The following is a 14,289-nucleotide window of genomic DNA, read 5'->3' as shown; positions in this document are numbered from 1 at the left end:
TCAGCAAAATATGTAGCTACTTTTCGCATAGCCCCTGCTTGTGATACTGCAAGGAGGGTAACTTGTTTGACCAAAGCCTCGGCCAATTTCAAGTTCTCATGTTGCACAGCCTCTGCACAAGCCATCAAGCTGTGGACTAACCTAATACCATTTTCTTGTGAGTCAACCAGGAGCATGGGACGGGCAGACTCGATGGGATGTGCAGAAATGGACTCATTAGGCGAACCCCAAGAAGCAGTATTGGAACTTCCCATACCAGAATATGATGATGGCTTCAATTTCTTGGGTTGTGGCTGATGCTGGAGCGGTGGGTGCTGTTGACTTGGGGGATACACAGCTTTCCCCGGAATAGAAATAAGATCTGAACCAAAATCTGAATCAACAACCATTTGTTGCTGGGTTGAAACAGATATATGTGAACGAGCATGGCTATTCAAGCTGTTATAGCTGTGAGAATCAATACTAGTAACACAAGATGTTTCAAGGAACGGATCTTGAACAATAGAGTTGAAGGATTCAAAATTAGGAAGAGGGTTAAGCTCAGAAATCATGGATTCCAGCCATGATGATAGATCTGAAGGATTGTAATGAACAGTATCAGATGCTATTTGAGAAAGCCCGTCTTGTTGAACACTGCCCATCACTTCTTCAAGATGTTCGAGCTTCTGCGCAACCTCAGCCATATCAGATGATTTAACCTTGTAACCCAAAACTGCAAACAGTTCATCAACACCACCTGCATCTTGTTCTTCACACCACATCTTTCCCTTGTTGGATGAACTAGAACTCCCACTCGTGGCAAAATTTTCCTGGTTCGAATTCTCCCTTTTCATGATTTTCTTGGGATTCTTTGATATGGGTTTCTCTTCTGCACACAAACTAAAGGAAAAAAGCGAGTTGATGAATGGTTGTTGAAGAAGAAGAATCTGAGCATTGGGTATTGGGGGTTTCTTGATTTTTCACATGCTCTGTAAATTTTCGTATTATTTAGAAAGGAGGAGAGAGAAAAAGAGATGGTACTATATAATAATAGCAGCACGAATCGAGGAAGAGAGAGAAAGCGCTCATCTCAAAGTGCCATCGCTGAAAAATACAGCCACAACAGAAACTGATGAACTTTGCATTTTTTTTTTTACTGCAATAAAATAAATTCTTTTACAAAGAAATTTAATTTATTGTGCCTTTTTCAACCTATTTTCTAAAATTCATTTCACGAAACTCACAATTTTTATAGTAATTTTAAACATGTGATATTAGTAATTTAATACATGAGATAAAAAAATAATACATTAATACAAATCACAAAATATCGTGAGGATATCACGTAGGACGACTATCATAATAAACAATTATGAATAGCATTACTCTTACGTATATTGAATGCTTTACAATTTAGAGTTCAATTTTTTTTATCGCTTTATTTTCTTTTTCCAACTTATTGGAAATTTAACTTTAAAAGAATCAAATATTTTCTCTTTTTAAATTTGAGAAAATTACAATATTCATCTTCAAACATGTTGCTCGATAATCCGCAACTTTAAAATTTTTCATTATGGTAACACAATGGTTCTTGGACGAGTTAGTGGTAAAAATCGTTGAAATGCTTTGTTAAATCATTATGTATTTTTTATATGTAAATCTTTATAAAGTTCTATTTTACTTTTCTACACGATATGGTTTTTTAAAAAGAGACATTTCCATTAAGCGTGCAACAATATAACGTAATCTTGGCTGGTTTCCATCATTAGGGCAAACCATAATGCTGGGTTTCGATGTCCAATGAATTCCGAACTATGATGTAAACATCGATTTTATAGGCCTCAACCAATGGTTAATTAATTATTATAACGAAGTTTTAAAGACTCGACTGAAAAACAATGTGGACGGTTGAAAGTAGTTTAAGAAATTAATGCTACTCACACAGCCAATATATGTTTACCTATTAGATGATTTTGAATTTTAGCCCATTTAACTTTATTATTAGTCCAATTAAAGCCTAATCTACTCTTATATATATTTTGCTTCAAGCTAACCGTCTAAGTGTGTGATTTGCGTGTGCATAAAGTGAAAATTGTGGCTGCCCATTTGAGAAGAATATTCAGCTGCTTTGTGCTTCCAAAATTGGTGATTAACTTTGTGTTATTGGTTTCCTCTTGTGCCTTCTTTTATTGATTTTTATTATTGTCTTTGTGACTATAAATCAACATTGTTATATTGTCATTCGTGTAGAGATTGAGAAGCAACCGAGATAAATATATTGGTTGAGGGTTGAAGCCATTTGGATTGGTTGTTTAGTAAAGAAAAGTAATGCCAAATTGAGCCCAAGAACATCGTTTAGAAAATCTTTGAAACCAGTTTCCACAACAATTAGTATCAGAGTTTCAAGGTGGTAGATTTGTCTCAAAAATCTGACTAAAAACCAACCAGGAAATTGCAGAATCGAAGCAAAAAAACAAATTGAAAAATTGTCTAGAAAATTGCCTAAAAATCAAGGTTGTTTTCTTGATTTATGACCAAACCAGAAGGAGGTCTGACGACGTGTATGGTGGCTCATGAAACATACGCGCAAAGACTTCAAGTGCGCGTGGAGGCGCGTTCGACGATTTTCTAGTGATAGTGTCTTCTGTTAGTTTGGTCCTAACTTCATTTCAAATATTTTGGTATTGTAAATTTTCTGTCCCAGGTTATATGGTGAAGTTTGGACGATTTTGCCATCTGCTTGTTGAGATTCGATCATGGTTAATTGATTTCTGCAATTGTTAGAGACATTAGGACGAAGAGTGGTGGCTCTAAAGTTGTAAACTTACAACTCTCATTATTTACGGACTCAAATTTGTCCATTCTAGTATATTGGCTTGTCATCATTTAAATTTCAGCGTTAACGAGTCCTTGTATGGGATGACATTACGATTAGAGTTACCATGTAGGGCAACCATTGTTTGTGCTAAAAATTTATGATTTATTCGCCATATTTGAAGTGTTGAAAATTTAACTACAAGTTGATAATTGCTTTTCTATTTTAATTGCCATTAAGTCACTATGTGTGACTACATTATGTGAGAAACTAAATTTTTATTTACATACCTTAGTGTTACATTGATTATTCCGTTAGAACACCTGAACATGACCCATTTGGACATTCCTTAATACTGAGATCTTGAATTTCACAAAATCCTATGAATCTAGAATGTTGTATACTGCAGCCTTAGGATTATTTTTGGTGACTTATTTGTGCACTTTGGTTGTTCTTTTTTTAATGTGTTCATATTTCGAAGTTGGAATTTTTAATGGATAAATGGAATTTTTCAATTTAGTAACAGAAGATGCAAGAGATTTTAGTTCAACAAAAGTTTGTAAAGTCATAGATGACAAATTTCCTGTAAATTTGAGAGAAGCACAAAAAGAATAACATGATGAACTTTCATACACTTTAATTATTTTACATCTAGCTGACACTGTTTTTAAAAAGATTGAAAATTTCGATTATACTAATGAACTTTGGAAAAAGTAGAAAGACTTATATTTGTTTAAGCCTACTCCAAATAAGTCGTACTTGCTCAAAAAAAATTTCGATTTTAAAATGGGTTCTTTAAAGGATCTTGATGACAATCTAAATATTTTTTCTGCATTTTTTTTAAAGGTAGGCTTATCACAAGCTGAAGTGACCCCGTGTGACTCAGGCTCAGGTTGACGCCCCAAAATGGGGCTCGATTCTACCGAGCCTCAAGCCAAGCCGACTCGAGTTTTTTTAGGGCCTAGTTACGGACGGTCCGAGCCAAATTGACACCCCTAGGGCAAGGGTTTGGACAAGTCTAGTAGTAAACGGTATTACAATTGTGGTAAGTCTGAACACTTAGTGGGAAACTATCCCAAACAGAAGGATAAGTGGAATGGTAAGATAAGAGGTGTGGCTATAGTGTCGAGTGATGACCCTAGTAAAGTTTATTGTGAGTAAACATAATTACTACATGTTCATCTCTGTGTAATCTTTTTTGCATGTATGTGATTGCATAATTTTGTTGCATGATTATATGACATTCCAATGTGTTTGATATATGAATTTGCATGAAATTGGAAACAATATGATTACTTGGTGTAATGTGTTTGCATGCATATTGCATAGTAGGTTGGGATGTACTAACAATAGGCGTGTTGTATGTCTATTGATGATATGGAGTATAGATGCCTATGGCTATATTAGTGGTATAGACCGGAGATATGGAGTGTGGCATTTAGATCACGAGTGGAGATGTGATTAAATATTGGAATCATTTATCTTAAAAACCCTTATCAAGTGGAGTATGACAAATACTTATATCACTTCTAATAGGTAGAGACCCTTTATACACTTGCATTGAAATAAGTGTTGTGGTGATAGAGGATTATCCATAGGACTTAGAATCTACTGTATTTTACCAGTTAGATATGAGTTGAATGATTGGTCTAATGAGCATGGTAGGTAATGAGAGGAGATATGTGTTATCGAGATGTAAGAAACACGGAATGGGTTATGATAAGTGTACTGAGATGATTTCGTGAGGTAATTTATGTATTTGTTGCATATGTATTGACCATTTGTTGATTAACTTGGTATTAATCTATTGTTCTGTGTAAACGTATCTTTTGAAAAGATCCGTGTGTTATCTTTTTTTATTTATTCATTGCATGTTTATTTGCTTACGATTGTTTACTATTATTATCGGCTTCTAATTAGGTGATTTTTTACTTTGTCCCTGATGAGTACATGAAGTAACTATGATATATGTTTCGATTTCGAAACACAATGTAATGTCCACTATCCCAATTTTATTGGCTACCTTGATTATGCAAGTATTAACTTTGTGTTTTTATTACTTGCAAATTGATTGAGTATTAAGGTGGAGATTTGTTGGATTTTGATATCCAATGAATCCTAGGCGACGGTGTAAATGTCAGAATATAATGTCACAAGCCTCGCCCAATGGTGAGTTGATTGCCAACAACCAAGTCCAAAAGCTCAACCTGAAAATAACTAGACCGTTGGAAGTAGTTTAAGAAATTAATGCTATCCATGGCCTCTATATATTACCTATTGGATAGTTTTAAATCTTGTCTCATTTAACCCTTTTATTGATCGAACTAAAGCCTAATTTACTCCTATATATATGTTGCTTTGACCTAGCCGTCTAAATGTGTGATTTGTGTGTGCATAGAGTGAAAAACGTGGCTGCCCATTCGAGAGAAAAATCTTGCTGTTTTGTGCTTCCAAAACCAATCATTAACTTCGTGTTATTGGTCTCCTCTTGTGCCTTCTTTTATTGATTTTTCATCTTGCCTCTATTGCTACCAATAAACACCTTTTGAATTGGTTGTTTGGTATAGAAAGATAACAAAAACTGTGTCTAAAAAATACCTTTTAGAATATTTTTGATGCGAGGTTCCCCGACACTTCATTATTTATTTAGAATCAAACTATTTCTGATTGAGTTCGTTTAGTGTTCAACTAGATCAATCTGGTGTGGCAGTCACAGGTAGTCACATAACCAAAAAATGATTAATCCTAGTTCCAAAAAAAATAAAAATATAATAGTAAGATGAAATATATTAACTTGTCCATGGCTTCATTTGATTTGGATATTAATTTATTTTTAATGAAGAAATACTGAATGATTAATATTATGGAGAAGAAGTTGACGTTTCAATTGATTATAACATAACATTAATAAGAGAAGTTCTTTTTACTAAAATTCTTATAAGTTATTTAATTAAGGAAATATGCCTTTAATAAATAATCAAGTACAAAAATATGCCTTTAATAAATTATCAAGTACAATTTATTAGTGGATAGAATCACAAGGTGCATATTTTGTCCCCCTTCTGAAAAACACAAAATTACATACAACTAAGCATTGAATAATTTATTTATTTTTTATTTTAAATGTAGATTAGTGCAGAGATTCTTTATATTATTCTATATAGAAATCCGTTCCATTTTTAAATGCATTTTGGAACACGTATAAACTTGTACACATAAAAAATTCAAGAATTCAAAATTATTCTTGGCTAAACACATAAGATAGAATCCTATGTCTGTAAGTTTTCTGTATTAGCAATACATTCATCATTAATCCCATTTTTATTGTATTTGGTTGGCAAATTAATAAATTACGTATTTTGTAAATTTCAGTCATTCAAGTAGATTTATAGTAAAAAAATCTATCTTGTATCAATAAATAAAACCAAGAATCGATTCAAAATTCAATTTTTACATATAAAATAGAAATAAAACATTCATTAAAAGAATCTCCACGGAATGAGACGAGCATCATGCATGTTGGAGTCGAGATGGCCTTCCATGTTCTTGATCTCTACGTGAAATTTTGAAAGATGGGATCGAGACCATGTTATCCTTGCCCGATTCTTAGGTGCTTCGAGATCGGAACATTATAACATCGATCAAAACACACTTCTTAAAATTGTTATTCCTTTTCTAGGGGAGTCTTGTATGCATAAAGCCTGTTTTTGTTCTCCAAAAATTAAGAGTGTGTTTGATAGGAGAGATTTTCCATTTTCCAATTTTAAGGGTGTTCTGTAATGAATTTTTTTTTTCGTTTTTTTTAAGCAATGGAAATAAATTTTATCCCTAATTGTAAAAAAATATATTCCTTTAATTGACAATTTTCATGTAAAACAAAGCCAAATGAATATCAAAAGATAAATAGTTTTTTGGCTTTTTTTGGCAAAGGAAACAAATTGCATTCCTAATACCATTAAATTTTATTCCTTTAATTGACAATTTTCATGTAAAATAAAATCAAATGAACACGAAAAAATACTTTTTTTTCAACATTTTTCACGTGAAAAATTATACCAATCAAACACAATAATTTATAATTTCTAGAAAAATAATTTTTAAATAATTTAATTTTCAAAAATTAATTTTCTTTCCACCCAAATTTTATATTCACAATCAACTTAATTTTTTTGCTAATATTGGTTACCTAGGAAAACTGTATAACAATTCAATGTGTAAATAATGTATACATTATAGGGGGCCCCCGGGGCATATCCAAGTTGGCGGAACAATCACATTGGGGGGCTCTGGAACCAAACGTGGAGAGTTCGATTCCTGGTGGGAACTTTTGATCCAATAAAGGAGGAATTATAGGTGGATTAATCACCATGGATTGTAGGTGGATTAATCACCATGGAGGAGGCTTCCTTTGGGGAAGGAGTAAAAGCCATGTGGAAACCTGGGAATCAATAAGGGCACATCCTGCGATTTACCTCCCTGAGCAGCTGAGGGGCCGGAGGTTCAGGGACGAGGATATAGTCTGGCGCAAACTGGGACACCTCGTTAAAAAAAATAAATAAATAAATAAAAAATGTATACGTCATAGGGAGGATAAGAATAAAAAAAATAGGCACGTGCAAAGCGCGTGGCTTGATCGATTCATTAAGAATGAATGATAATCCCATACGGTTTCTGATGTGGCCCACATGATGGAGTCCAGTTGACCAAATGACCCCGCCGCCGTCAACATCTGGTTCGTGTGAACGGTAGATGGCAAACGAGGAAAGACGAATAGGGTAACGGAGAATCGCGAGAATTAACAGCGTTATTGCAGCCTTATCTTCTCAATTCCCTATGTGCCTTGAACTTTCTCTCTCATCTGTGCGTTGTACGGGAAATTCGCCCCATCTCTGTCCCAAACGAACTGCTCACTACAATTTCTATATTTTTTGCCCTTTAGTCACTCTGTGCATGTTTGACTGAGCCTCAAAATTTACTCTAATAAGTAACTTTTTATAATTATAATTGAGCCATGCTTCAGGTTGTCTATTATTATTTATTTTTTTTAACATATTTTTACAATAACATATTTTATATGTAAATTCAAAATAATCTTACTTTTAATCACACACTATCCAAAATTCACTATCCCAAAACTTATTTTTCCTACTTTAATAATAGACAAACATGGATTAACAAGACCTATTGGTTTCCATGTGATTTTCTATATTAGTTTGATAAAGATTTTTTGAAATTTTTGAAATTTAAGGTTAAAAGATAGTAGAAAGTTATGAAAAACGTAAACAAAAAAATATATTATTGAAAATAAGTATGGAGAGTAGTGATTCTCAAAAAAATGCAGAAATTCGAAAACGTAAAGTTATGAAATTCATTAATAATAAGAAAATAATTCAAAATTCATATAAAATATCAAAAATTTAGTTATATGATTGGAAAGCATCAATTTCTAAATTATAAAAAAAAAAAAAAAGGACTTTATTTGCACAATTGAACCAAAATTCCACTACTGTTGTGATAAAATTTCAAATGTAAGAGGAAGAGCTAATTATTTTGGTAAGATTAGAACAAAAACGACAAAAAGTAACCTCATAGTTTTGTTTGTGAATGGCATCATTCTCCCATTATAAAGAAAATTTGCCTTCAGATTTTAAGCACCTTTAAAGGTATTTGTGAAATTCCTAATTGTGATGAAAAGTCGATAACGATAACTCATTATTTATGTAATTCGTATCAATCAAGCTTGTTATCAATGACAATAGTGGTTCCATATACATTATAAAATCATAATCACCAACATCCTCGATCAACACCACAATATTTTAGATATTATGCTTCGTTCAATACTTTAATTAAGCCCATGTTTGAGCCCCATTTTAGAGGTAAAAAAATGAATTTTTGAATATTGTATTGATGGAAAATGTGTAGTTAAAAATAATAAAAAATTTTGAATTCACATATAATATTATTTTATTAAATAATGTGTGATTGAAATAATATCAAAATATTGTAAATGACTCAAACAAGCTGTAAGTCTAATGAGCATTCTAGTTCATAAATTATATATCAGTAAGTGAATAACATCAAACTTCATGAAATATTGTTCGAGAGGACATTCCTCTTTGACAAATGCTTATTTCAAGTTTCAGTATAAGAAGTGCACGTTTAAATCGCAATGCTTTTAATTATTATTTAATTTATAGGTTCATAGTTAATCGACAGTAAAACAATCGAGAATCTATTCATAGAAGTGAGTATTCAACCAAAATTAGATCAATTGATTGGTAAAATATCGGTTGATAATTTAAAAGTAAAACCAAAATATTCTCTACTTCGAAATAAAATCAATTAATGCAAGAGAGAATTTGTTGTGGGAGACCCACGGGGTGGGCCCAAGTTATACCCTACAAAAAAACAGTTGAACGTGACATTTGCAGCATGGTCGAGGCCAAAGGCGGCAACGCGGATGCCGTACTTCACCGCCACCGCCCTCTGGGCTCTGGGCATTCCGCCACCACCAGCTTTTCATTCCATTGGTATCAATAATCATGATGTGGTACTGAAGTGGCAGGGCCACAGGGCCCCACATCCATCTGCCACGTGATCGTTTAGAAATTCCAACAGCTTGAGTAGTATATACTATTTTTAGCACTTAAGAGATAGATCCAGCCATGCTCTGCTGTCTTTGCCTGACACGTGTAGCTTACTTTGCACCCTTTTTAAGACATTGAAATTGTTACTATTTTTATCTCTGGAATTGTCAATTTGGCTAATGCTACATGTACACTCTTCACATGGCTCTTCACGTGAGGGATCGGTGTAATTGGATGTGTATATTTTGAGATGTACACGTAGTATTATTCGTAATTTTTTTCTCCAAAATATATAAGGTAGGTGCAAGTACCCTTGTCTTTTGAAATTACAAGTCCAACTATAGTGATTATGAGCTCCCATTTGTCTCCCATTTCTTCAAATCTTATTCTTTTATAATCACTTTTTTATACATTTATTTTTTATCACCTTTCACACAATAAAATATTCTACACGTAAATTTAAAAATATTCATATTTTTTAATCATACATTTTTCGAAAATTTACTATTCAAAACAATGTTTTCTCCGAATAATGACCACCAAACAGGGGTTAAATGAGAACCAATTTAATCCTATTCTCAAAAAGTCACGATGACACAATTTGGTGCCTACCCATTTGTAATGTATAGTCTTTGAATTTAAATGTAATAAAAGAAATTGTTCTCCTGTCCACAGTGGGTAGGATAAGACTGTCCACTTGTTGACGTGACAAGAGAACATTAAGTAAGGTTCTTTTCAAAATTGACAAGATAAGACTTTTTACTGTGGTTCACTGTGAACAAAAGAATGGAAGTGATAAAATAATTTTTTTTTTATTATTATTATTTTTTTTTTGGTTGTGGGGGTGGGGGTGGAGGGTTGGCAAGCAAGTCTCAAACCTGCAGCAAAAGGATTACAATTGATCTAGTGCATATGCGGTGAAGAGAAAACAGCATACATGGCAACAATGTTAGCCACTGAATTTTCAATCATGCTATGCGTACATCGCGGTATCTAATGGGGTGTCCAAAATGGATACCCTGCGCCTCGATATTGCTCCTCGGCCAATACCGAGGCGCCATGGACACCCCGTTAGACACCTCGGTGTACCACAAGCATTATTCCTGAATTTTAAGTCCAGAGATGTAAATACAAGAACCAATCATGTTTCATGTACAATCTTTCTTACAACATTATTGACAACATATCAAGTTATCATGGAACAGTTTAAAAAATAATTTATCTTTCCAACCAATATTTTTTTTGACACGTACGACATCGTCAAAAATCATTTCACAAATGGCATTGTCCATACAAGAACTACATCCCTCTCTATTAAATACTGCATATATTATTTATTAAAGCCATTTATGACCCGTAATGCGTACTCTCCATCCATCAGATAAAGAGGCCATTCTCACAGAGAACTCCCGAGAATGTACCATAGGCAACAATCCCAACCATCTCAATCAAACCTTTATGCTTTCACAAAGCAGCATCAGAGTTCGCGACTCCAACTCTCTTCCACACGAAACCTACTGCTAGAAAGTCTTCAAATACCGAACTATAACTATGGGTATATTCTGCTGAAAAAATTGTGTGATTGATCAATATGGCTAGGGATTGCTTAGTCCTCCATGCAAAACATAATCCCTATCCACTCAGATATCTCATAAAATTATGAAAATCGCCTCGAAGCAATAATATTTTAGTGAGGGACATCGATGGCTTCGATTTTGGAAGCACCATAAACATTGATCTTAATTAGATTTACCAGTAGTCATAATGTCAAGAATCATGATGGCTTCTCATCAATGACTAATAGACCGTCGGTGATTCCCAACAACATCACTGCATGGTCATTGATAACTGCCAAGGATTATATGTCATTGATCATGAACAATTTTTTTGTGCGTAATTCCATCTGAATTACCAACAAAATGAGAAATAGTAACTGTCATATTGATAGTTTCTCTTCTGTGACTTGAAGCACCTCCGGTGATTATAGACAATATCATTAAACATCGATAATAGTCGATAAATGTGTTTCGACGATTAATGATACCACCTTCAATAATTCCATATCAATCACCAACATATATTGAATTCAATTATAACATCCAACCGTCATACCATCAATAATAACCGATGAAATTCCAGTTAGTCCATGATCATTTAATTCAATACTTTTTTATTCTTATTTTCGAAAACTTCCATTAACAAATTTGTCTGAAGTCCCAAATTATTTGGACCACTTCTAAACTACGTAGATCAATGAGCTTCACCAATAGAAACAGGGACGAAAAAATTTGTTTAAAAAAAAAAATTGTTTTTGAAATATAACAACTAACAAATTTATATTTTATCAACTATTTAAAATCTTATTGGTCCATATTAGATGTAGCACCCTCGCTGGATTTTTTTCCTATCAAAACTCATTTTTCAATCTTCCCATTAGTGACGTAGGCGTGTGGATATCAAAACATCATATATGCATATTTATTTATGTTAACCTAAAGGGTTCAAATGCTGCTGATCCGATGTGAAACGTACCTACTTTGCAACAAGATAAGTCGAACTCATTATTTATGCAATGATATTATCGATAGTTTGTCGTACGTTTTCAAGTTTTGTGATAAGAATCCATATCAATCAAGAAATCCAATAGCGTTGTGTTAGCTGTAAAGGTGGGGCTCACATGGATAGTAATTTACTAATAATTTTGATTTAACACTAATATAGATCAATATAATTATTAATTAATTGATAAGAAGTGTGCATATATAGCAATGGCCTGCAAGGATCTTTTACATGGTCATAAGGGGGTCAACGAGTCAAAACTCTTGGCTCATGAGCGGCCTGATCATAAAAAAAAGTTCGAGCCAAGCCAAAGGTCGGCTGAAATTTGAAGGCTTGACTTGAGCTTTTGGCTCGAGCTTCATCGGGTCGAGCCGACTCATGATTTTTTTTAATTTTTTCTTTAAAAAAATCATGAAATATATATTCATATAAAAAAGTCTAGAAAGTTATTCTTCCCGACTAAAATATAATAAAAAAATATTTTGTATGAATACGAGAATATATGAATTAGAGTACAATTTATATATAGGAGTATAAATATCTTGACATTCACTTGTAAATTGACAATATCTTTTAAGTTTCAACACTACAAGATAATAGAAATATCATATTAACTCCTATTTAATAAAATTTAAAATTTATATCAATAAAATATAACGAAAATACCAACAAATATGATAATAAGTTATAAATATATATAATTGTAGCATAATTATGAATATTAATCATGTAAACATATTTATTTATAAGTTATACATTTAAATTTTAAATTAAATATTAATAAAAAAAAATTGAAGGTTTACAATGAGTCTAGCCAAAGCTGTAACATGGGCCATTTTCACAAACAGGAGGCTCAATGAGCCATGCAGTTTGGTCTACGCTCAAGAGCTTTTTTTGAGTCGAGTCAACGAACTCATTTGTCATCCCTACATGGTCATATCTTTTATGTAACACCTAACGAAGTTGGATCCAAAGATGAAATATGCTTTTGTTGATGGACCACCTTCAATGTCAGATCAAGAAAAACAACTCTCTGCACTTTTTGTGGTGGAGAAGCATTAGAAAAAGGATATGATATTCTGTAAAATAATATTGAATAAAAAAAGGAAAATTATATTTCTTGTATCATTAAATAATGTTTTAGTACTTGTCAAACATAGCATGATTGCGTCTAATCATGATTGATGAAAATATTTATACTACAAATGATTGATGATAATATGTATACTACAATTGATTAATTGAGGGCCCATATGCTTTGCTTACGAAAGTTTAGGGACCTTAACTACAATTATCCCATTTGAAATATGGAACTTTTTTGCTAACTTTCTTGATTATGAATTAGTCTTGTAGCAAACTATAGTTACACATATCACAAGAGTGAAATTTCAATATCAATTTATTTTGTTTTATTTTATTTTTGGTTTTCATTTAGAAATGGTGTATTATTTTTTTATTTTTGAAACGTTGCCTAGAACAACATATTAGTTGCATAGTTACGAAAAGTAACTTAAAATTTAGGAATTAGAATAATTAAATATAACCCGCAATTTGATAATTTCAAGATCAATTTTCAAGGCAGAAATGTGAAAAAGGAAATGAATCCAAATAAAAAAGAGAAAAGAAAAAAAAAACAAATTTGATTTCAACTCCTAAGTCCAAATCTTTATAAACCCATCTCCTTTATCCTGGTTCTCGACCATGTTTTGAATTCATTCTATTCAATTGATTCCAATTACATCATTGTCAACTCAATAGCCAATACCCCCGTAGTGGCTTAAGAAAGAAAATTGAAAAGAAGAATGAAAAAATTGATTTGGCACCAACAAAAAAATATCAAGCATTAATGTCCCTTTCTCAAGACATTGTGAAAGATTCTTAAAATATAATAATAATAAAAAATATACTTGAATTACTCTTCCAATACCTTAGAAATTTAACTTTTTTCCTATTTAATTAATTAATAGTTAGGCTCACATCCCACATTATATGCCTCTCTTCATATAACAGTTAACTGAAGTTATACAATATATACAATCACTAGCAATTAATTTGGTAATATGTGCCGGCTAAATGATGTGGACTTAGCATATGCTACATATATTTCAATTAAATTAATCCAATTTACAACTAAATAAGTATATTCAGACACAAAGATTATGTCAAACAATAAGTGATTTATTTTATGATTCTCGTCTTTTTAATTATTTTCCAAAATGATTAGACTTTCAACATGCTACGACCGTGCATATACAATGTAAGTTATAAATTTGATCGATACATATACTTCATCTTCACATACAGTGATTGAGCTAAAACTCGCAACAAGGATGGAAGTTGCCAACT

The 14,289-nt window shown here is 32.5% G+C and overlaps 1 protein-coding gene across 1 annotated transcript in view; it reads right to left on the bottom strand.

Annotated features, from left to right (window-relative positions):
• The window catches only part of LOC111376719 (DELLA protein GAI1-like), a 12,288-nt gene extending 11,208 nt beyond the window's left edge, over positions 1-1,080 (bottom strand). Inside the window, exon 1 of the mRNA XM_022999697.1 lies at positions 6-1,080. Coding sequence (XP_022855465.1) covers positions 6-833 — 828 coding nt within the window. The 5' untranslated portion in view covers positions 834-1,080. The remainder of the gene's footprint in view (positions 1-5) is intronic.
• Positions 1,081-14,289: the final 13,209 nt, after the last annotated feature.

This window comes from Olea europaea, unplaced genomic scaffold (genome assembly GCF_002742605.1).
Source record: "Olea europaea var. sylvestris unplaced genomic scaffold, O_europaea_v1 scaffold1555, whole genome shotgun sequence".
Lineage (NCBI taxonomy): Eukaryota > Viridiplantae > Streptophyta > Magnoliopsida > Lamiales > Oleaceae > Olea > Olea europaea.
Note: the sequence above shows the minus strand (reverse complement) of the source record. Positions and strands in the feature narration are given on the sequence as shown.